The 22,954-nt window shown below is 38.8% G+C and overlaps 2 protein-coding genes across 2 annotated transcripts in view; one reads left to right on the top strand and one right to left on the bottom strand.

Moving 5' to 3' along the window:
- Nucleotides 1-22,954, bottom strand: part of nlgn1 (neuroligin 1) — a 393,533-nt gene that overhangs the window by 358,001 nt on the left and 12,578 nt on the right. The gene's annotated exons all lie outside the window — the stretch shown is intronic.
- LOC148970439 (uncharacterized) lies at nucleotides 19,272-20,555 on the top strand. Its single transcript, XM_089125367.1, has 2 exons — nucleotides 19,272-19,355; nucleotides 19,548-20,555. The coding sequence occupies exons 1-2, from the start codon at nucleotides 19,272-19,274 to the stop codon at nucleotides 20,553-20,555; spliced, it is 1,092 nt and encodes a 363-aa protein (XP_088981493.1).

The raw sequence follows: 22,954 nt of genomic DNA, 5'->3' as shown, positions 1-22,954 counted from the left end.
CCAGTAAATCAAACGCTGCAGCAGATGCAAATGAGGAACTGTCTTAAATTAAAACTTAAAAGGAAAGAGAGAAGAAGAACTTCCATTAGAAATCATCTGTACCATCTTAAGACTTTGAAGATTTGTGAGAAAACTTGTCTTCAAATCAGCCACTCCTGACCTACTGTGAAGGGGAAAAAAAACTGATATGACCAACTTTCCTTAGTCTTACATCGTCTAAATCCATTAGGAGCAAAGCCTGCACAATTTCACACAAATTATCTGACAGTGTCGTGAAGTTTCGCAAAACTTTAAGGTTAAGATTTTTTTCTAGCTTTTACAACACAACAACAATTAAAATCATTATTTGGTAAAAGTATACTGTTTAACAGGACTTGTAAATGATGATATACTGCTTTTCACTGTAATAAGTGATCAGTTGAAGTAAAAAAAAAAAAGTGAGGTTACCATCATATTATTGAGTAATAAACTTCATGCCTAATTAAAAAAAAAAATATATATAGATAATAATAAGTTATGTTGTACTTAAAGGAGTAGTTCACTTTAAAAAAAAAAAAAAAAAAAAAACTTGCTGATAATTGACTCACCCCCATGTCATTCAAGATATCCATGTCTTTCTTTCTTCAGTCGAAAAGAAATTAAGGTTTTTGATGAAAACATTCCAGGATTTTTCTCCAAATGAAAAAAAAAAGAGAAAGAATCTTTTCCAAAGTCAACTTGTTCATTTCGTTCGTTGAATGAACCACATGACACGAAAAAAAGATTTGTTCATTTTGATAAACGAGTTTGAACAGGAGAGTCACGAACGTGCATCACAGAACAGAGCAAGGCAAGCATTTGAGCTTATAAAACTTAAACTTATTTTTATTTATTTTTATTTTTTTTTTATTTCGCTTGATAAGACCCTTATCCATTGTCTGAAATTGTTTAAAGCCCTTTGAACAGTTTGCAGTTTGCACTGAAACTGTCGTTTGGACCTTGAACCGTTTGGTTCCCATTGAAGGTTTCAATTATGCATGAAGTGTATTAACTTGAAAATTTGAAGGTCAACTGTTCACTTTTTACAGGGCAAAACAGTAGATCATGTATCATACTTTTTCACAATTCTGTCAAAGTGGCATTGAGTAGTCAAACAGAAACAGGACCAAAAACCTAACAGGAGTCAGTTGGCGGTTTGACCTCACAGTGATCACAGCAAAAGACGAGTAATTTTGAGCAAATGTGTGTTTACAGTGAGGCCTTCAGGACATTCAGCACACCTGCAAAGAAGGCATTTAAAGGGACATGATGGGAAATCAAAGCGGAACTTTTCGCTTGTCTGATTAGAAGGAGAGAGGCAGCATCTCAGCTGGTGTGTTTACTTGCTTTTGCTGTGTCTGACTGTTTGTTTTGGAGCCTCTGGGGTTGTAAAGCTCTGCCGCTGTCACACCTTGGCATGTGTAATGCCACAAATCTTCACTGTTCTGTTCAGCAAAAAAAGAAATGTATAAATAGCCACTATTGCTATCGCTGTATTAATCTGCCTTGATCTAATCTTACAACAAACAAATCTGCTAATGATCATTTTATTCACACAATCCAACTGGGCTTGTTATTTTTACCCCGTTCACTAGATTTCCATTTTTAAAAGAACAGATAATTTTTTTTTTTAAAAAAAGAAGAAAACGCTGCCTTTTTATGCATTTATTCACACTTGTTCCAAAATTGAATGATGTTACATATTTGGTTGTGGAATACAAAAGGAGATTTTTAAAGTGGCCTATTACAGTATGTTTTTTTATTACGAATATTCCCTTTCATGCAGTGTGTAATATAGCTGTTTGTGAATGTAAACGTTCTGCACAGTTGTAAAGTAGAAAGTGCATGATAAATGAAATAAAGTTATTGTTTCCCAAAAGAAAGAATTGACTCTGAAATATATTGTAGCCTATACGTCTTACTGAAATACTTCTGCTAAGCAACTGTGGGCAACTTTTACCTAAAACTGTGTCTATTAATGAGGATTACCCCACCTTCGGAACACAAATGAAGATCTTTTTAATGAAATCTGAGATTTCTGTCCCTCCACTGCCAGCTACACAAGTGAATACTTGTGGCCCTATAAATATACTATTAAAGTATCACTGCCAGCTACACAAGTGACACTTGTGGTCCTATAAATATACTATTAAAGTAATCCACGTACGTGACTCCAGAGGTTTAACCTCAATTTTATGGTGCAACGTGAGTAAGCATTTTTTGTGCAAAAAAAAAAACAACATACTTGACCACTTCATTTACAAAATATCAATCTCCAACGCATCTTAACGAAACAACATGCATTGGAGATTCAAATTCTGCAAATAAAGATGAACGAACGTCTTATGCTACATTCACACCGGACGCAAATAGCAAATTAGAGCAAGACCAATATATCGGCAGGCCGATATTATCGGCCGATATTAGGCATTTTCCGAACTGTCTGTATCGGCAGTTACAATGCCCGATAAATTAATATTTCAAAAATAAAATAAAAACGGACGAAACGCGCTTGAACCATGTCATGAGTGTTGTGTAGTTTGTCCACCAGAGGGCACTCTGCACCGTTCCTGTTGGGAACACTCGTTGAGTTGGTCACAATACATACATTGCTTGAATAACAATTAAAAGAACATCCCCATCAGTTCTCTTAACTCAAATAAGCATGACAAAAATTTGTGATTATCATGTCCAGTTTTGCTGCTGTTAAATAAGCCGAGAGTGAAGCGGAATTAGCTGGTAATAGTTATGTTACTTTGTTACAGTGTAGTTGACTGACTGTCCTTTTAACTTTTGACAATCTGACTGAAATATTTCTATAATAGTGTGTGACAGTTATAGTAATGAGACGCATCATCTCACCTTGGCCTGTTATATTGAAAATGTATGTTTTATAATTTGCAGTATGATGTAATCCATTGCTAAATTATGGCTCATCATAGACTAGCTAACCATAAAGCTAACTAATGTCACTATCATCAGTCTGTTCTGTTGTGACAATAAAAGAAACTTTTAGAAAGTTTCTTTTTAAAATGCATTATCATATTGTTTTAGTTAAAACTCATAAATAACTGCAAATAACTAATGTTAGGGAATGTTTTGTTGCGCCTTTCTGGAAAAAAAAAAAAAAATACTTGTATCGGTATGGGCCTTCAAAATCCTTTATCGGTCGGGCTCTATAGCAAATTTGCGTCCACTGCGTCTAGTTTGACGCTTGACCACTTTGTGTTAATTCGCGTGTCAAGAGCGAAACTGACGCACGTAAAATCAAAAGTTTGAAGCAAAATTTACGCACGTCTCGCGTGTCAAAATCGAAACCCGTTGGCGGCCATCTTTTTTTATGTTGATCAAGCATTCATCGAGAGATTCACCGCACTGTATTTACTCTGGAGAGCTAGAACAGCGGCGTGGGGATCATCGTTGGCGTATTTGTGTCCACCGGACCCTTTCGGAGGCGAACCGTTTGGCGAGTTTCACCATTTGCTTGCTCCAGGAGCTGCGCCTGTCCCGCGCCCAGTTTGATGACCTGTTGTCCTGCATCGGAGCAAGGATCACCCTCGCCCTCATCCATCTAATCTAGCTGTCATTTATTTTTGTTTTGATGATAAATAAAGCCTTCAAAAGTTATTAACCTGTCCCGTGATTTTTTTTTCTCTCTCACGTCCAGACACGAACTTATGCACATGTATGTTGATGGTCTTTACATCACAATACTATTTCATATAATCTAGATATGGAATGAATAACATTCAATACAAAATGAACATGTCTCGTATATAGAAATAAAGTTTTAAGTGATAAAATATTTGCTCTGCATAAGAATCCCACCATGCATTTAGTCATATTACAAAATTATTTATTGAAGTATCCAGATTCTTCACCACGTGAGCAAGCAGCTAGGCTCCTGATTGGTTAACGCGGTGAGAATTGACCTCAAAGTTCAGATTTTTTAACTCAGGCAGCAGACGCGAATTTGCGACAAATGCGTGAATGCACAAATAGCACTAACTAAATCATTCACACGTAAAGCCTTGTTTATACTCGACGCGTCCGCAAGAGCGCATGGCAAAAATGACGTCGTTGCAGTGTGGGCGGTCGTGCGCGTTGGGTGCGCAAAACCCCATATCGCCTGGCGGTGTGCACGCCACTTAACGTGCCAGACGCTCAATTTGCGCCAGAAGCTCAATTTGCGCCATTCGCACGAACTTGACGTGCAAATGAGGCGTATTCGCGTCTTTCGCGCCGCAGGAATTTTTGCGCGCCTAGCGCGTCTTTGCATTGACTTAACATTGAAATCATTCACGCCTGACGCGCTATTCACGTCCGGTGAGAACGCACCATTACTGGTTTGGAACGACACTAGGGTGAGTTTTGACAGAATTTTCATTTTCGGGTGAACTAACCCGAAAATCATGTTGCCTTTATTTATAGTGCTTTATAGAATGCAATGCAGTTTCAAAGCAGTTTTACAGGGATAAATTGAAACATAGTGATTCAATAATGCAAACAGAGTTCAATTCTGCTGTAAAGCAGTTCTAAAAAGACCATAAACAGTCATTATTTAGTATTTAGTAATCATTTCAGTGTTGAAATGATATGTACAATTACTGTGTAAAGTTCATCAATTAAAGAATGAGTTCAATTCAGCTATAAACTAGCTCTGGGGAAAACCTTGATGTCATCATCCAGCTTAGTTCAGTTCTCATCCAATAGTTTCAGAGCATACAAGTCAATAATAATTTGCCATTTATTAAGTGTCCCCAACTAAGTAAGTCAAAAGGGGACGTGACTGAAATAGAGAAAACTATCAAATAGAGAGACTATCAAATCTTGTCATAGAACAAAAAAACAAACATATTCCACACAAAACACAAACAGAATGTAGGTTTTGAACAACATGAGAATGAGTAAATAATGACATCGGTTGCTCATTTTTTCCGCTCAACTATTTCTTATTCATCGTCATCTCTCGCTGTCCCTAACGGGTTGAGAGAGGCTGCTTGAGTCTGACATCCCAATGACCGACAAATGCAATCCTGGTAATTTAGCTCAGAACTGCTCAGAACCCTTTGGTGCAAATCACTTAACAACACCCCCCACCCCAATTTCATTCCCGTACATGCATCTGCTCTGACAAACATGCCAAGAGTTGTGCTCAAAAATGCAAATCCTTTACCACTATCGTTTGCTCGCACACACGTGAAAAAACAAAACAACCTAAACCGTACAAAGACTCTGAACTCTGAGTGATTTTGCAAGCACAAACAGCAAAACATAATCGTGTTATTGACTGAACACTCCTCTTCCTATCAACCTGCCTTACCTGTAATCTGACACATTGATGAACAGAGGAAAAAAATTTATAAACAAGTGCTCCCATGTGCTTAGACCTCTGCGTATGCTTCAAAAATATCAAGTTTGAAAGTCAACTACACAAAGAACGCAATGTTGTCTGGATGTAATTTATTTGCCTGCTTAATGAGATTATATTTTGGTGTGAAACCAATTTTGCGTAAATTAAATCTTAATATTGTGCAGTGGCAGGGGTGTTGACACGAGGTGATTTTATTCGCTATTGAGCATGACAGCCATTAAATTCACTGTGGTGTTGACTGTCCCTTGTGTTTAGAAGGACATCTTTCTAAGACCTTCAACCCAACTTTAAAAACCAAACTATAATGTGACCAGCTGTTTTGTGGAAATGGTAGGCTATAGTCTTGTTAGCCAATAAAATAACTGCACTTATTTAACTTATTTAATACGTTAAACTACACTTATTTAATAACTGATTTAGTGAGGACAATGGCCATATACAGAACACATGTGGAGTATATTTATAACCCTTTTTTATTATGTTATAACTTATATGTAGAGACATTTTATTGAATGTCCCCTTTTGGCTTTAGAAATTAGATATTGTAAACGTCCCATCTGCATAACTAACTCTCATTAGAGTATTAGTAGTCTGTCGGCTTAACATCTGCTGAAACTTTATTTTGATGGTCCCCCAACAGAAATTATAATATTTAATTAATTCTAATCTAAATCTACTGACACTGACTATTTACACTCACCTAAAGGATTATAAGGAACACCTGTTCAATTTCTCATTAATGCAATTATCTAATCAACCAATCACATGGCAGTTGCTTCAATGCATTTAGGGGTGTGGTCCTGAATGGGAAAGAAAGGTGATTTAAGCTATTTTGAGGGTGGCATGGTTGTTGGTGTCTGAGTATTTCACAATCTGCTCAGTTACTGGGATTTTAACGCACAACCATTTTTAGAGTTTACAAAGAATGGTGTAAAAAGGGAAAAACGGCCAGTATGCGGCAGTCCTGTGGGCGAAAATGCCTTGTTGATGCTAGAGGTCAAAGAAGAATGGGCCGACTGATTCGACTGAAATAACCACTCGTTACAACCGAAGTATGCAGCAAAGCTTTTGTGAAGCCACAACACGCACAACCTTGAGGCGGATGGGCAACAACAGCAGAAAACCCCACCGGGTACCACTCATCTCCACTACAAATAGGAACAAGAGGCTACAATTTGCAAGAGCTCACCAAATTGGACAGTTGAAGACTGGGAAAATGTTGCCTGGTCTGATGAGTCTAGATTTCTGTTAAGACATTCAGATTCAAAAAGAATGAGAACATGGATCCATCATGCCTTGTTATCACTGTGCAGGCTGGTGGTGGTGGTGTAATGGTGTGGGGGATGTTTTCTTGGCACACTTTAGGCCCCTTAGTGCCAATTAGGAATTGTTTAAATGCCAAGGCCTACCTGAACATTGTGTCTGACCATGTCCATCCCTTTATAGCCACCATGTACCCATCCTCTGATGTCTACTTCCAGCAGGATAATGCACCATGTCACAAAGCTCCAATCATTTTAAATTGGTTTCTTGAACATGACAATGAGTTCACTGTACAAAAATGGCCACCACAGTCACCAGATCTCAACCCAATAGAGAATCTTTGGGATGTGGTGGAACGGGAGCTTCGTGCCCTGGATGTCCATCCCACAAATCTCCATCAACTGCAAGATGCTATCCTATCAATATGGGCCAACATTTCTAAAGAATGCTTTAAGCACCTTGTTGAATCAATGCCACGTAGAATTAAGGCAGCTCTGAAGGCGAAAGGGGGTCAAACACAGTATTAGTATGGTGTTCCTAATAATCCTATAGGTGAGTGTATACTGTATATACCAAACAATTGATGATAGCCATTGACTTCCATAGTATTCATCAACTGTTTGGTTACCAACATTCTTCAAAATATCTTTTGTGTTCATAAGAAGAAACTCATACAGGTTTGGAATGACATGAAATGAAAAGTTTTGGAATTAATGTGATGACAAAATTGTCATTTTTGGGTGAACTATCCCTTCAAAGCATATAATGGTCAGGGGCTGTCAAAAAAGTTGTTTTTTTTTATACTAGCTTTTTAATAGCTAAAATAATAATGTATTATTATTAGTAATGCAGCAATGATTAACCCCATAATTATTAAAATACCAGATAATTAATGTCCATTCATGTGCAAATACAGTAAAATATAATGCACATAAATCCTATTACCCTAAAAATGCAAGTGTGCTATTCCTTTTAATGACTGTGATGTATGTGTCGTGAGTAACAACGGTTCCCTGCTTTATAGTTGAATGTTCGGCAAGCACAGGATATTAGTATTCATCTGGCCCCAGACCTGTGCCTCAGAAGTCTGGACACAGCAGAAAGCTGGGAGTGAATCATTGCTTGCCCTCAGGGTGCTGGCAGCACCCACGATCCCTCTCACTGGAGAGCCGCCACATACGCTCATTCCCCCCCGATGAGAAGAGAGCAAACAAACATCAGCGCCCCTGAAGAGCCCAGTCAGAACCGATGAAGAGTTCACTCCTCAGACGCCACACAGACATGAAAGGCTCCATGTCAGCCGAGAGAGAAAGTCAGAATGCAGGACAGCCGGATGAAAGTCCTTTGCAAAAAAAAAAAATTAAAAAAAATGTCCTTTCCTAGTCCTCTCTGTCCACAACAGGAACTTCCTGAGAGACGTTTAGGGAGATTCGTTTGACGTCTCATGCATATATTCGATTGATTCGTTTTGTCTGCGAGTGACCAATATGGCCCAGAAGGCGGATGATGGGGTTTTATTTGCAAGCGTGCATTTGCTTTATTTTTAGAGAGAACCTCACAAGGTGCTCTTGACTCACGCCGGCTCCAGAACGCATCGCGGCTTTTGCTCAGCTGCGCGCGGGGAGGGCCGCGCTCCGCAGGACGCTCTGTTTACATTCAGGTTATAAATCAATAGACCAGACGTTTCACACTGTGAGCAGACCTGCCAAATACAACATCAAAGTAGTTTATCGTAGGTAGCGTTTCGCAGTAAAGGAATGAACGATTGTGCAGCTGGTGAGCACAGCAGCACTCAGTCTGGCACGTGTGCATGTAAATCTTGGCCCAAAATATGCATATGTAAACAGGCATGCTTAGATAAAGGCATCAGCGAGTCGGTGTCGATTCAGGAGGCCATTTAGACAGGAATGGACATCTGATTGACAACCGTCCAACTGGCGTGCCATTTAGGAGCAGGTTTATCTGAAATAGACACTGGAATAACAGGTCAACTCAAATATTGTCTGTAGAAACAATAGTGAAAAATTGTGAAAGTATTGTGCAAATAATGCTAATTTCATATTCATTCACTACCATTCAAATGTTTGGGGTGTATTGTATTATATATATATATAAATATATATTAGGTATCTGTATTTGTTCAGGGGGGAAAAGTATTTGTATTTGTATTCGAATAAAATTCAAAATAGGCATACAAATCTTCAATTTACTTTATAGTGTATGGATTCTTTAATTATATCCATTATAATAATATGCAATATTGGTTGATGTTTTTCTATAAATTCAGCAATGAACATGTAACAAGAAAAGTCATTGAAAAGAAAATAAGTCAGCCATAGCCTACCTCATGAAACATGGTTAAACCAACAACTAATAAAATAAAATTGTGAACATTATGAACCCCAACACCACGGTGGAGGACGCTGAACAGACAGAATAAGTTAGGGATAATGTATAGCGAGGATGTTGATTATGAGCCAGACGCGAAGCCTAAAGGGTTTGTATTCGCTATAATAACCGCCTCGCTCTACATTACCCCGCTTATATTACATGGCTACCTACCAAATAAATCAATAATTTGACTCAAAATATGTATATATAAATGGAGTTTATTGAAAAATAGTCCGTTCTGTCTCTACGTTTAGAATCCATGGCAACGCTCTGCTTTTCATGGCAACGGTGTCCTATTATAATAACAGACCGCATTCTACATTAGAATTCAACCAAGCCATATAAGAAACAAATAATTGCTACCGTTACCGAGCTAACAAACATGAGAGCACCCGTCTGCAGACGTCAATAATGGAATATACTCCCGATCAAACTCCGCTTCCCGGAAGTTATAAACTGCCTCCGGAACCTAGTTAAGGTACAAACATCTATTCAACAAAAATAGTGATGCAGTTAAGTGTTTTTTCGCTGAGCTCTGTTGCTGTGTGGAGCAGCCTGCCTCGCGCACTGCGGTCTCGTGAGGAACGCAGCTTTTTGATATGTATTTCTTGTTCCCGAATACAAATATTTTTTTAAGTATTTGTTCGGAATAAGTATTCGTAAAAAAACACATTATTTGTGCCTTTCCGAATACCGTATTCGGATCCGGCTCCACCCCTAATATATATATATATATATATATATATATCAATTATATTTATATATATATGTGTACTGTATAATTATTTTGTGTTTATATATATATATATATATATATATATATATATATATATATATATATATATATATATATATATATATATATATAGGCCTATATATATATATATATATATATATATATATATGTATATATAAGAAATATGTTATTTATATATAAAATAAGTATATACAATATTAATTATATTTATATGAAGACTTCAGATGCAAAAGCCTCTAAGAGCCAATTGAAATTTTCTTCTAGAATGATCATTTTTATCAAGCTTGTATATTTAAGTTCAGTGATTTCACTTAAATGGCAATGATAATTACCTATTAATTGTTATTTAAGTGAAATTACTGAACTTAAATATACAAGTTTGATAAAAATCATCATTAAAGAAGAAAATTTCAAATGGTATTTAGAGGCTTTTGCATCTGAACTCTTATATACATGCATGTGTGCGTATTTATATATACAACATAATTATACACTGTACACACGCATATATTATCTAAACACAAACTGTTATTTTGGATGTGATTATACTTTTACTTAGCAAGTATGTATTAACCTGTTTTTAAAATTAATCATTTTAAGAAATTTTTCCTCAGCATCAAATCAGCATATTAGAATATCATGTGACACTGAAGACTGGCGAAGTAATCAAAGGAATAAATAAAATAAAAAATAAAAAAATAAAAAATGACTCATTTAATGCTGCCAAACATGTATTTGCTTAGGGAGATTGCACAAATAATGCAATTAACATGATGTCAGAGTTCTGGATCAGAGTTCCTTTTGATAATGTTTTACAAAAAAGAAACATGGATTTAATGGTTTAAATATGACGGTCCCACTATATATTAAGTGGCTTTAAGAACTATGTACTTACATTGAAACGAATAATTTGATACAATGAACTTATTGTGTACATACATGTTTTTACATTGTACTTATATTTAAAAAATACCAGCATGTAATTACAGCTGTAACTAATTTATGTAATTACATCTGTAATTACACAGCTGACCCATCCCTTATACTTAAACCTACCCTTAAACCTGCCCATACCACCACACCTGTCCCTAACCTTACCCATGTCACACCTCAATAGCAGCAAAAGTGTTTTACAATACAACATGAGCACAATAAGTACATTGTTTTTATTTTTCAATGTAAGTACATAGTACTTAAAGCCACTTAATATAAAGTGGGACCCAAGAATATAATTAATTTGACAAACTATACATAATTTAAAAGGTCCAAGGCTCAAGCTTCTATTTTTGACCTCTATTTCAATTAAGAAATCATATAGTGACAGTCACTTCTTAATTTGTGCCAAAATGAAAAACAGAGCATCTTTAAAGGTGCCATCTGTAAAAATTGAGGTTAAAATATCCCAAAAATGAGCTACACGCATCAAACGATTGAGAAGAAATAAGGTTGATGACGTAATTTAAAAAATGACAAGTTATAGTGCTGCCGACATATTAACCTGAATTAGCATGCTAAATTACTAGCCCCGGCCCGGCAGGTGTCGTAATACCAGTTTCGCCCATGGGAGGCGGTATGCGGGCAGGCAACATTACCACCAGCCAAACTGATGTACACGAGTAAGTCGGCGGCTTGTGCGTACTTGAACCTGATGTCAGTCGTGTGGAAAATACAGCCCACTACTACATTTCAGTTCAGGGAAGAGTTAAAAAAATGATTGGTCGATATTATGCATGAGGAATACATTTTGGTAAGTTGTGTTGTAACATACCAACCCGATCTCACGACCAAGTCGTACGAATTCGACGAATTATTAAAAAGTGGCTAATTCGTAACAATTCATACGACCTCACTCGTACGAATTAATACGATTTTGCGAAATGGCCAATTCGTATGAATTCGTACGAATGACCTACCCCTTACCCCGCCCCTAAACCTAACCATCACGTGGGTTTAGACAAATCGTACATATTAGTACGAGTGAGGTCGTACGAATTAGTACGAATTAGCCACTTTTTAATCATGCGTCGAATTCGTACGAATTGGTCGTGAGATAGTGTTGAACATACTGTATCTTTCAACAGTGTTCGTGTTCTTTTACCATTAGCTAGTAGAGATGATCGGTTCGCGTGCGTTAGGGATCTGTCGTGTAAAGCGCCAAAACTGTATTTATTGTTTGAATTGCGTAATAAAATTAACAGAATCTGAGCTGACATCGGTCTCCGTGTCCTTTTTTGTGCATGACAAAATTGATGTGTGGCGTGAGAGTGTGTGAAAAGTGTTGTGAGAGTTGGCAGCTCTGAAAGACGCTAGCTTGGTCCACATCAGGGAATGCTGTCTGTCAAATTAATTAAAACTAATAAAAATGTAATATGAACAAAACGAATATCATAAAACTAGAAATAATAGCCTGGGCTTTAATTTTTCCATATCGTCGAAATGCACCGCCTTTATAATTTAGTATTGAGATGTTGTTCATTTAGTCTCTAATCTGTAAAAATCTTCAAATGCTCCACGTGAAACTGCGGTCTTCCAACCTTTTACTATCGTGTCAATTGATTTGATTAATATGCACGAGGGAGACAGAGCAAAACAGCGCTCGCCCGTGTTGTTTGAAGACATGAGAGTGCGTGTGGCCGTGGAGGTATTTCTGGAGGTATACTGCCCCCATCTGGTATGGAATATGTTGTATGATTTGATTTTAAATGCCAGAGGGCACCTTTAATATGAACACCAGACTCAATCGCATCCTGAGATGTGAAGTAGACAGAGCCTGTTCTTAACTTAACTAACATTGATCCTTGGCATCACATTAGATGCTTTAAATACATTTGTCAACAAAATGTCATAATATCATAAAGTTGTCACTTTGTAAGTTTCAAAACAAGGCCTCTTGTCAATAATAATGCGATCCAGTGTTGATGAGGACTGCTTGCAGAGGAGTGTTTAAAAAAAAGCTTCTCAGTGCATTTTGTCAGCCTCCAGGGTAATTTTTGCAAGGACAAGTAAACTATGGGTCAGTGTTGAACAGAAAGCACTCAGAAGGATATCACGACAAACATGAGGATGACTGTATAGACGTAGAATACTAATGGCGCCATAAAGCCAAGCCCAACCACACCACTTCCTGGCACTCTCAAAGAACCCTTATCTGCTTTAAGAGTGTTTGTGTTCTTGACATTCAGGACGGTAAAACATTGAACAAAAGTCTTGTTAATATTCCTCTAGATCTATGGCATGGTTTGACATATTGACTGTGATATTTGAACAACAATACGGTCAAAATGATAATGAGCAGGTCATTCCAGTATTTTTGAGTGTTTGTACAATGAAGGCTAAAATAATGATTTTATGACAGAATTTGAAAGCTGTTCAGGAGTCTTTTGTTTTTTTTAATAAGCACTGCGATTTTTGACACTTGAGAGTTGGGAAATGAATACAGTAAGCATAACGTGATAGCGGTAATGACAGCACGAGAACAACAAGACTCATCTATCAAACTAAAATCCAGACTGCTCTTATCTTTTTTTTTTTGGTGCACTCAGTAAAAGAAGGTTCTAATTTTGTTTATGAAAGCCAGGAGAAACGTGGCAGCCAATTTCAGGGGGAGTGTGCGTCTTTTTTTAAAGGTATGAAAAGCCCAGAGTAAAGCAGTCATTTAGGTTCTTGGACCCCATGATCTGGGAGATGAAGTGATCGGCTCCTATTCTGTGTTGTTATTTAACATGACGCTGCTTTGATTTAAGCGCTTTAATTATGGTGGAATCTAGATGTTCAGGGGTCACAATGAGAGAGTGGATTAGCGCAGCTAATAAGGGACAGATCCACTCGCTGCTGCTGATTTACCCTAAATAATGTGTCATAGAACAGACCACATGCAAATTAAGCGAACTAAATCTATGATCTATAACAAATCTTGGGTCTTCGTCATCAGTTAGGAACCGGGGTGTGCTCTTTAATACCAATCTTTCATTTGAAAGTCACGTGTCTAGTCTCTGTAAAACCGCATTTTTCCATCTAAAAATATATGAAGAGTTCAGATGCAAAAGCCTCTAAATGCCATTTGAAATTTTCTTCTTTCATGATGATTTTTATCAAACTTGTATATTTAAGTTCAGTAATTTCACTTAAATGGCAATGATAATTACCTATTAATTGTTATTTAAGTGAAATTACTGAACTTAAATATACAAGTTTGATAAAAATCATCATGAAAGAAGAAAATTTCAAATGGCATTTAGAGGCTTTTGCATCTGAACTCTTCATATCTAAATTACGCCATATGCTCTCATTAACAAATGCGGAACAATTAGTTCATGCGTTCATGACCTCAAGGCTAGATTATTGTAATGCTCTATGGGTGGTTGCCCTGCACGCTTAATAAACAAACTACAGCTAGTTCAAAACGCATTCTGTCAACACTGCATTGGCTGCTAATTAAACATTATATAAATTTTCAAAATATTGCTGATTACTTACAAAGCACTAAATGGTTGAGCTCCAAAGTACTTGAGCGAGCTCTTAACGCATTATAGTCCTTCACGTCTACTGCGATCTCAAAGTTCTGGCCAGGTGATAATCACGGCTGCATTAACCATAGGGCTAGGCGGGGCTTAAGCCCCGGGGCCCAAGCAAGGAGGGGGCCCGTGATTGGCTGTGGAGCAGATACTGCAAGCCATCTGATTACCAAAGCCTTACCACGCAATAACGTCCCCCACAAATTATCCCTGTTATTTAGTTGCACTTTGCCTTATTCCATGCATTATCATGGAATCATTATCATAAATAGAGACGTTCGCAAAGACCCGCCTTTTTTAGTATGTGACGGGCCACGAGCCAGGCGGGTCTCACGAGTCACGCATATCATGTTCTCATGCGCTCACGCAGTGAAAAATACATCGCGGGGCAAAGACTAACGTTACACCGAGCGATTACGAGAGAGAGTTCAAAGCAGCTTACTGATGATATGAAACAAAGTCTCAACTTTCAAATATTGTCATTTAAGTAATTTAAACAATACCGTTCTCAAGTTCATATCCACCGACGTTACTGACAGCTTTGTTGTCGGACAAAGTTGCTTATTCGGCGTTATGATTGGCCAGGCCACCTGTCAATCAAACCCCCGTGGGCAGCAGGGCAAAATTGAAACGTCAGGTTTTAATTTGATATGACAAATACATTTATTCTATATTTAACTTGTGAACGATCGACCTGCTGCTGCAAGTAGGCCTATAGATGATGGCTGCCTGCGCCTTAGAATACATCAATCAATAAATCGCCTTTACTCTTTACTTCATTCTAGTCTATTCTTAAAACACAGCGTCATCATCGACCCAACAAACTTTCGGTAAGTTTGAATATTAACTTGATGGATGTATAATTTTGCTTTTTGTGTTTGATTAAACTCTATATTCGCCTAAAGGACTGGCGATAATACCGGGTTGCATATCCGGTAGAAATATTTAAATTTTGCTGCGCATCGATGTAAGTTTATCATTTAAACGCGTTTTTAAACATTGTGGTTTGGATACCATTTATTTCAAACTGCTCAGGCACAGTGAGCAGCGGGAGAGAATTCATTTTGTAAATGCTGGTTTTGAGACCATGGTGAACTTGAGACGGTTTTGCACAGTGACAGACGCTGAAAGTGACAGACGCTGCTAATGCTGTAGCCATGTGTGTCAATAATGTTAATCAAACATCAGAAAGAAAGTAATTTAACGTTACTGTATTTGACTGAATTACTTTTGCAAAATTAACAAGAATGAATGTTGAATTTATAGTGAAAACCATGTAGGCTATTGTATACTTGATTACTTTATATAATATAATATTATTCAGTGCTTAAAGTCAATTTATTGTGCCTTTGTTCTATTTTAATTTGTGACTCTTGTCATCAGTAAGCTTGAGATTATTTTCTTAAGCTACTATTATTTTTTGGTGATATTGAAAATGGTCACAATAATTATGAAATTTTAGTCGCAATACATTTTGATATGATAAAAAAAATTGTGTTAAAAGTAACATAACTTAACTGTGAAGTATATCATAGATGGATAAAATGACTCGTATAATAACATTTAGCTCATGTAGTTGGTGACCTAACGTGGTGGGGGGGCCCTGCAGTAACTCATAGCCCCGGGGCCCAGTGAGCTCTTAATACGGCCCTGGTGATAATACCTAGAATATCAAAAAAGGTGGTAGTAGTGATCCGGCTGGTGGTAGATCCTTTGCCTATTTACCACCAAAACTTTGGAAAAGTCTTCCTAACATTGTCGGGGAAGCAAACACACTCTGTCAGTTCAAAGCTAGACTAAAAACACATCTCTTTGAACTAGCATTCACATAATACATTATCGACTTCTATGATTCAATGTTAGGTTGCATAGATTAGGTCATCCGGAACTGGGAACACTTCCCTTAAATCCTGATGTTACATCATAAGAAGAATGGCATCTACACTAATTTTAGTGTCTTTTTTTTCCCCAAGGTTTTCCCGCAGCCTGCCGTCTCCAGGCGGTTCTCCAGATCTAGAGGCGCTATATAAATGAGGATGACTTGACTTGACATCCTTAATTCGACGTGACGTAGGACGGGAAAATGATAACTGTGTCAAACTGAAACTATGATACTATAGAAACTAGAAATTATACCGGGTGTATGATAGGGCCCTAAGACAATTAAAGTGATAGTAACACCAAAAATAAAAATTCTGAGATCATTTACTCCTTTTTATATCTTTTTATACTCAAGTTTCATGCCCAAACTTCATTCACCTTTGTATATTTAGGTATGTAATAAGAAACACACAGAGACTGAGTAAGGGATGACAGAATGGTAATTTTTGGTGAACTGTCCCTTTAAGGAATTAAGTATTGATCTACATGAAACAGAATCCATCTTGAGTGATGATTTGGTTTCCTCCAGTCATGTTCTGCACCAACACATCTATACTCTACATTACAATGATCAATGGCAATGTTTTCCATTTATGCCTTTTGTTCCACCACAGCGCCATTAATAAGACTCAAGTTTCCTTTATCAATACGAAATGTGCTGCTTTTATCAAACTAGATATTCATTGAGCATTTTAATTAATATAATCTATATATATATATATAATATATAATATATATAATTTATATAATTAAAGAATTAAATGCAAAATGTGGGTGAAAAGTAAACTCGCATACATTTGCAGTGCAGTGCATATATTCATATTTATAAATATAAACGTAAAGTATATTTTATTATTTGTTGTAAGTATATTCGTAAGTATATATTTGTAAGTATATTCATTTCAAGTAGTATGTAATACTAATTAATAGAAATGTACATAAACTGTCATTCAAAAGTTTGGCGTCTTTAAGATTTATTTATGTTTCTAAAAGCCTTCGAGGACAGTCTGGGCGAAACCTGTAGACTGACCGACAGAATCAAGGAGAGTTAGAGACCCAGGCGGAGCCGAGGAGTCAATAGCCGCGTTTCCACTGCCGGGCCAGGGCCGGGCCGTGCTAGTGCGTGCCAGGGCCAGTCGCGTTTCCACTGTCACTTCCGGGGCTTGATCGGGGCTTCCTCAGGGCCAACGGCCAGGATTTCTGGCCCGTCGAATACCTTGGGCCAGAGGGGGCCAGCTCGGGCTAGAGGCGTGCTCAAGGTAAAAGGCGGAGTTTATCGGTGTTATGGAACGTTATGATCTGAAGCAAGATGCACATAGGGGTGTCCATGTTTAACCGATTAACCGTTTAAAATTGCATAACATTTTAATTTGAACTGTAGGCCTATGCCAAATGCTGCGCAACAATATATAGGCTATATATAGCTACATATCGACGAATTTTCAGATATTTGTTTGATTTTTTTGCCCCTTAAACATTTAAAATATTTGACAAATTAATATGAAAAAAATATATATTTTACTGGTTTTCTGAGGCCAAATTAGAACCTGGAAATGATATTTTCCCCGCAGTGCTGAATGAGAAGAGCCGTAACCACAGCCTACAGAAAGGGGATTTATGGGTGATTTATAGGCTATAATAAATGTGTCTGATAATAAAATAATATAAAATAACGAGGCATTAATTGTTTATTAATAAACTATTGTTTTCTAAATGATTTTCGGCTAAAAACATATCTCCATCTCCGGATGCACATTTAGAGAGAAATTAAGCTACATAAACATAGAAGATATTGGCTTTCGATTCGAATTTGTTCGTTTTAAATTGGACATTTAAAGCTTTAATCTACAAAGGATATAACCCCTGTAGACTAAAGCTTTAAATGTCCAATTTAAAACGAACAAATTCGAATGCGGTGGCTGTTTCAGGTCTCACGCTTCAGTTCACGGAGATCATGAAGCGCGCCTTGATTAATTTTTAAAGCACAACGTTTTCTTGTTATAAATAAATTTATTTGCGAATAATGTATTATTATTTTCTGTATGACCAGAAATTAAAGAGTATTTTAAGTTGTTTCCACTGAAAGAAATGCAATGAAACTGTTCACATGGGCGTCTCGCAGCCATCAGTGCATGCTCCACACACACTGGATATGCGCTGATATTTGTCAAAAATATTGTGTTTATTTGTGCTCTGTTCCTTTTTTGGATAAAGGCGTCTTACATATGCAGCCTAATAAAATGTTACAATAATGATGATGATGGTTGTTATTATTATTATTATTTGCAGACACGGAGTTTTTGTGAAATGGACGTTTTGCTTATTTTCAATTGGCAATTTCAGTTTGAAGGGTGATGGAAATGGGGCTTTAACTGCTCCGTACTTGCTGCGTTTTATTTCTATAAATTAATTTCGTTTCAAATGGGGTCCAATCAGTTATTAAAGGTGTTAAAAATTTACTCTGTATCTCGAGGTTGCGGCGCGCACACTATGCACCGAGTATTAACCGATGGGCCTCGGTTAACGATTAATGAATAACTTGAAAACGTGCCCGCAGCCCTACTTGTTATATCGCGCAAAAATCGCTGCTTGAAATGGAGAATCGCCTGTACTGGTCTCGGGACACTATTGCAGCCACTACGGCAGTTGAGTTAATATACATGCTATCTTCCTAATTTAAAAAAATAAATTAATTCATAATACCCGCTGAAATGGGTTGGGTTTTATGACGTTTGATCCTGAAAGGCGTGTTAGGGGTGGGGTCTGGGGCAGCGCTGTGGGGCTACTGGCCCGGCAGTGGAAACGCAAGCCCGGTGCTTGAGGCCCGAGGCCACTAGCTCGGCCTGGCTCGCTGTTAGCTCTGGCCCAGCCCTAGCCCGGCAGTGGAAACGCGGCTATTGAGTACGGACAACACCATGCTCTGGAGGGTAAAGCGGAGAGGTGTGGTGAAGAGCGGCAGAAGTGGAGCCAGGATGCCGGAGGACTAAGGCACAGCTGGTGGGACCCGGAGCCTGACAAGGAGGCCTGAAGTCCGTGGCGCATGCAGAGGGACGACTGACCAAAATGAAGCTAGATGGATGAGGGAGCCCGGTGGAGCTGTGGGGATGATGATCACAGGTGGAGCCGAGTGAAAGAGGATCCAAGGTGGAGCCGACTGGTAGACGGGCCGAGGTCAAGTGACAGGCTCAGCGGCCTGAGGCGAAGACAGGAGATCCACTTGCCAAGGTGGAGCTGGCGAGTGGAATACTTGCAAATGTTTCGTGCAATTGAGTGGAATAAAAAGAGGAGATGCAAAGGGCCTGAAAAGAGCCTGTGGATTCAGGGATGAAGAACTGTCTGTCTGGGGTAGAGGAGGTGGGAGAGGAATGCAGGAGACTTGGAGCTGGGAGGGACTAGAGAAGATACAGGACACTTGGAGCTGGGTGGGACCAGTGGAGACACTGGAGACTTGGAGCTGGGTGGGACCAGTGGAGACACAGGAGACATGGAGCTGGGCGGGACCAGTGGAGACAAAGGAGACTTGGGGCTGAATGGGACCAGTGGAGACACTGGAGACTTAGAGCTGGGAGGGACTAGAGAAGATACAGGACACTTGGAGCTGGGCGGGACCAGTGGAGACACAGGAGACTTGGAGCTGGGCGGGATCAGTGGAGACACAGGAGACTTGGAGCTGGGCGGGACCAGTGGAGACACAGGAGACTTGGAGCTGGGTGGGACCAGTGGAGACACAGGAGACATGGAGCTGGGCGGGACCAGTGGAGACACTGGAGACTTGGAGCTGGGCGGGACCAGTGGAGACACTGGAGACTTGGAGCTGGGTGGGACCAGTGGAGACACAGGAGACATGGAGCTGGGCGGGACCAGTGGAGACAAAGGAGACTTGGGGCTGAATGGGACCAGTGGAGACACTGGAGACTTAGAGCTGGGAGGGACTAGAGAAGATACAGGACACTTGGAGCTGGGCGGGACCAGTGGAGACACAGGAGACTTGGAGCTGGGCGGGATCAGTGGAGACACAGGAGACTTGGAGCTGGGCGGGACCAGTGGAGACACAGGAGACTTGGAGCTGGGTGGGACCAGTGGAGACACAGGAGACATGGAGCTGGGCGGGACCAGTGGAGACACAGGAGACTTAGAGCTGGGCGGGATCAGTGGAGACACAGGAGACTTGGGGCTGGATGGGACCAGTGGAGACACTGGAGACTTGGAGCTGGGTGGGACCAGTGGAGACACAGGAGACTTAGAGCTGGGCGGGATCAGTGGAGACACAGGAGACTTGGGGCTGAATGGGAACAGTGGAGACACAGGAGACTTGGAGCTGGGTGGGACCAGTGGACCGCTTTTTTTCTTTGCATGATTGTGTTTATGGGGTGCAATTACTCGTGTTTTTTCTTTTTTAAAAAGTCTTATTTTTCATAAACTTCACCTTTATTGTCAGCCGCGCTCTCCTCTGTCCTCGAACGAGCGGTTGACTTCCTGATTCTATGAAACCGCTCCCTCAGAAACACGTAAGGGCTCAGATTGGTTAGTTTAGGCCGGTGTGTTGTGATTGGCTAAACTGTCGCTCACGTTGTTCGGAAGGTTAACGCCCATTACCTTTATGGGCAAAAACGTGAGCTCCAGTCCAGATGTAAATATGTGTCGAACTGTAGTATCAGTTTGAGGCAGAATCAGACCGAGAAAGCGGCAATGAAGAGAGTACACAGAACCTCACCACACGCGGCTCTTACTAAACGTTTCTGAATGATAATTTGCTACATTTTTTAACTTTATGCACGTTTGTTTTACACAATAGCATCTGACTGGCAACAATAGCAACTGACTGGCTACTAATGTTAAACACAAACAGCGTTGGCAAGTTTACGTTCTTGATCAAATCGAAAATAACGTAAAGCATATATATACACTCTAAAAAATGCTGGGTTGTTTTAACCCAATTTTGGGTCAAATATGGACAAACCCGAAATGTTGGGTTAAAAATGTAATGTAAAAATTTAACCCAACGGCTGGGTTAGTCCATATTTGACCCAAAGTTGGGTTAAAACAACCCAGCATTTTTTAGAGTGTACATGAAAAATACGTTTAAAACATTAGTACTTATACAAAATTCAGGTCCATAATGTTTGTACGCGTTTGTCGTAGACACAATAGCATTACTAGTAGCCTATAGTGGCTATAAAGCCAGCGCTGGCATTTGAAAAAAATAAAACACAAGGCTACGTCTGGAATTATACATGAAAATGATGAAGTCTTAGCCTACTTACAGATTGTGGCCCAACAACTGCAGCCTCTGGTTTTAAAGTTGAAACTGCTTCACGTTTTAGTAACAGTTTCTTGTTAAATCCGGTGTTGAACTCGTGGAGATTCTGGAAGCTGTCTTTCGTAAAATGCGCAGCACAGAGAGCTAGATTACGATCGTCATTTTCAGGAACATACAGTAATCAAACACAAATTGTATCCATTGTTGACGAAGTACAGCGTCTGTGGGAAGTTCGAATACAGAAGAATTTAAATAGATTACTATTTAAAATGAAAAAAAGTGAAATCGCACTCAACCCCCCCTTCAAATTCCTCAAACCAAATAGGAATCTGGCGCAGCTAATCTTCAGCAGCGGGAGTATGGGCAGGGCTTCATCCCAGGCCCTCATACTCCACTAAAATACCCTCCTCACAGGACGTTGTTTCCAGGTCATGCACTTGGGCTCTGGCTGCTGGATGAAGAGGGCCTCAGTTTTCAGCTACGACACTGTCTTCGTGGCGGGCTCGATATATATATTATGTATGTAAGTTTATGTATGTATTGTATGTATGTATATTATACTGACCCCAAATCTTTAAACAGTTTGGGATGTATTAAAAAGCAATTTGAAAAAAATAATGAAATATTACTATTGCTCTATTTTAAGGGCTGATTCTGTGTTGCTTGGTGACTAGGAATAAATATGGCCTCAACATTCTTACCCTGAAATACAGTCAGGATATATGATTGCTGTACCTTGCAGGCAGTTGGCCTTTTACAGGAGGTCAGAATTTTTGCCAGTAGTGTTAACAGTGGAGGCAATAGAGGAATGCTTTTTGGAGGTACTGCTTGTGAATGAGTGTGGCTTTGGATTCAGGGCAGGAAAGCAGTTATATTGACTTACAGGCCACTGGCTTAACGGAGGCCCCAACAGACAGTTTTGTTTAACTACAGTCGACTAAGATGTACCGGAGCCGGTAATGATACTTTTAATTCTGCAGCTCAATAAAATTCCAAACTGCTGCTTTCTGACGAAAGCGAAAACCCACGAGTGATGGAGTAGCCTACAGCTGGAGTCGAAGAAAAACTAAGACAAGTCTTCAATAACACAGAGAAACAGAACCAGTGAGAGACATGAGGACGGAAGAGAGAGCAAAAGTGAACCAACACTAAACATGAGCAATGCTAATGCATAAAAACATCATTTATATATATCGAGTTCTTAAAATGTATTCGTGCTTCGTCTTTCTTTCTTTTGTGGAACACACAAAATCTATATCTATATCTATATCTATATATATATATATATATATATATATATATATATATATATATATGTTGAAAAAAATGCCCATTTTTTTCCTCCATACAATGAAAGTCATTGGGGTGCGTTGGACCCCATTCACTTAGCAATAATCTTACAATTATATTCCTTTATGTTACACGAAAGAAAGAAAGTCAAACAGGTTTGGAACAACTTTGAAACTAACCATTTAATGAAGTAATTATTATTATTT

The sequence above is a fragment of the Pimephales promelas genome, chromosome 21 (genome assembly GCF_988280905.1).
Source record: "Pimephales promelas chromosome 21, fPimPro1.hap1.1, whole genome shotgun sequence".
Classification (NCBI taxonomy): domain Eukaryota; kingdom Metazoa; phylum Chordata; class Actinopteri; order Cypriniformes; family Leuciscidae; genus Pimephales; species Pimephales promelas.
Note: the sequence above shows the minus strand (reverse complement) of the source record. Positions and strands in the feature narration are given on the sequence as shown.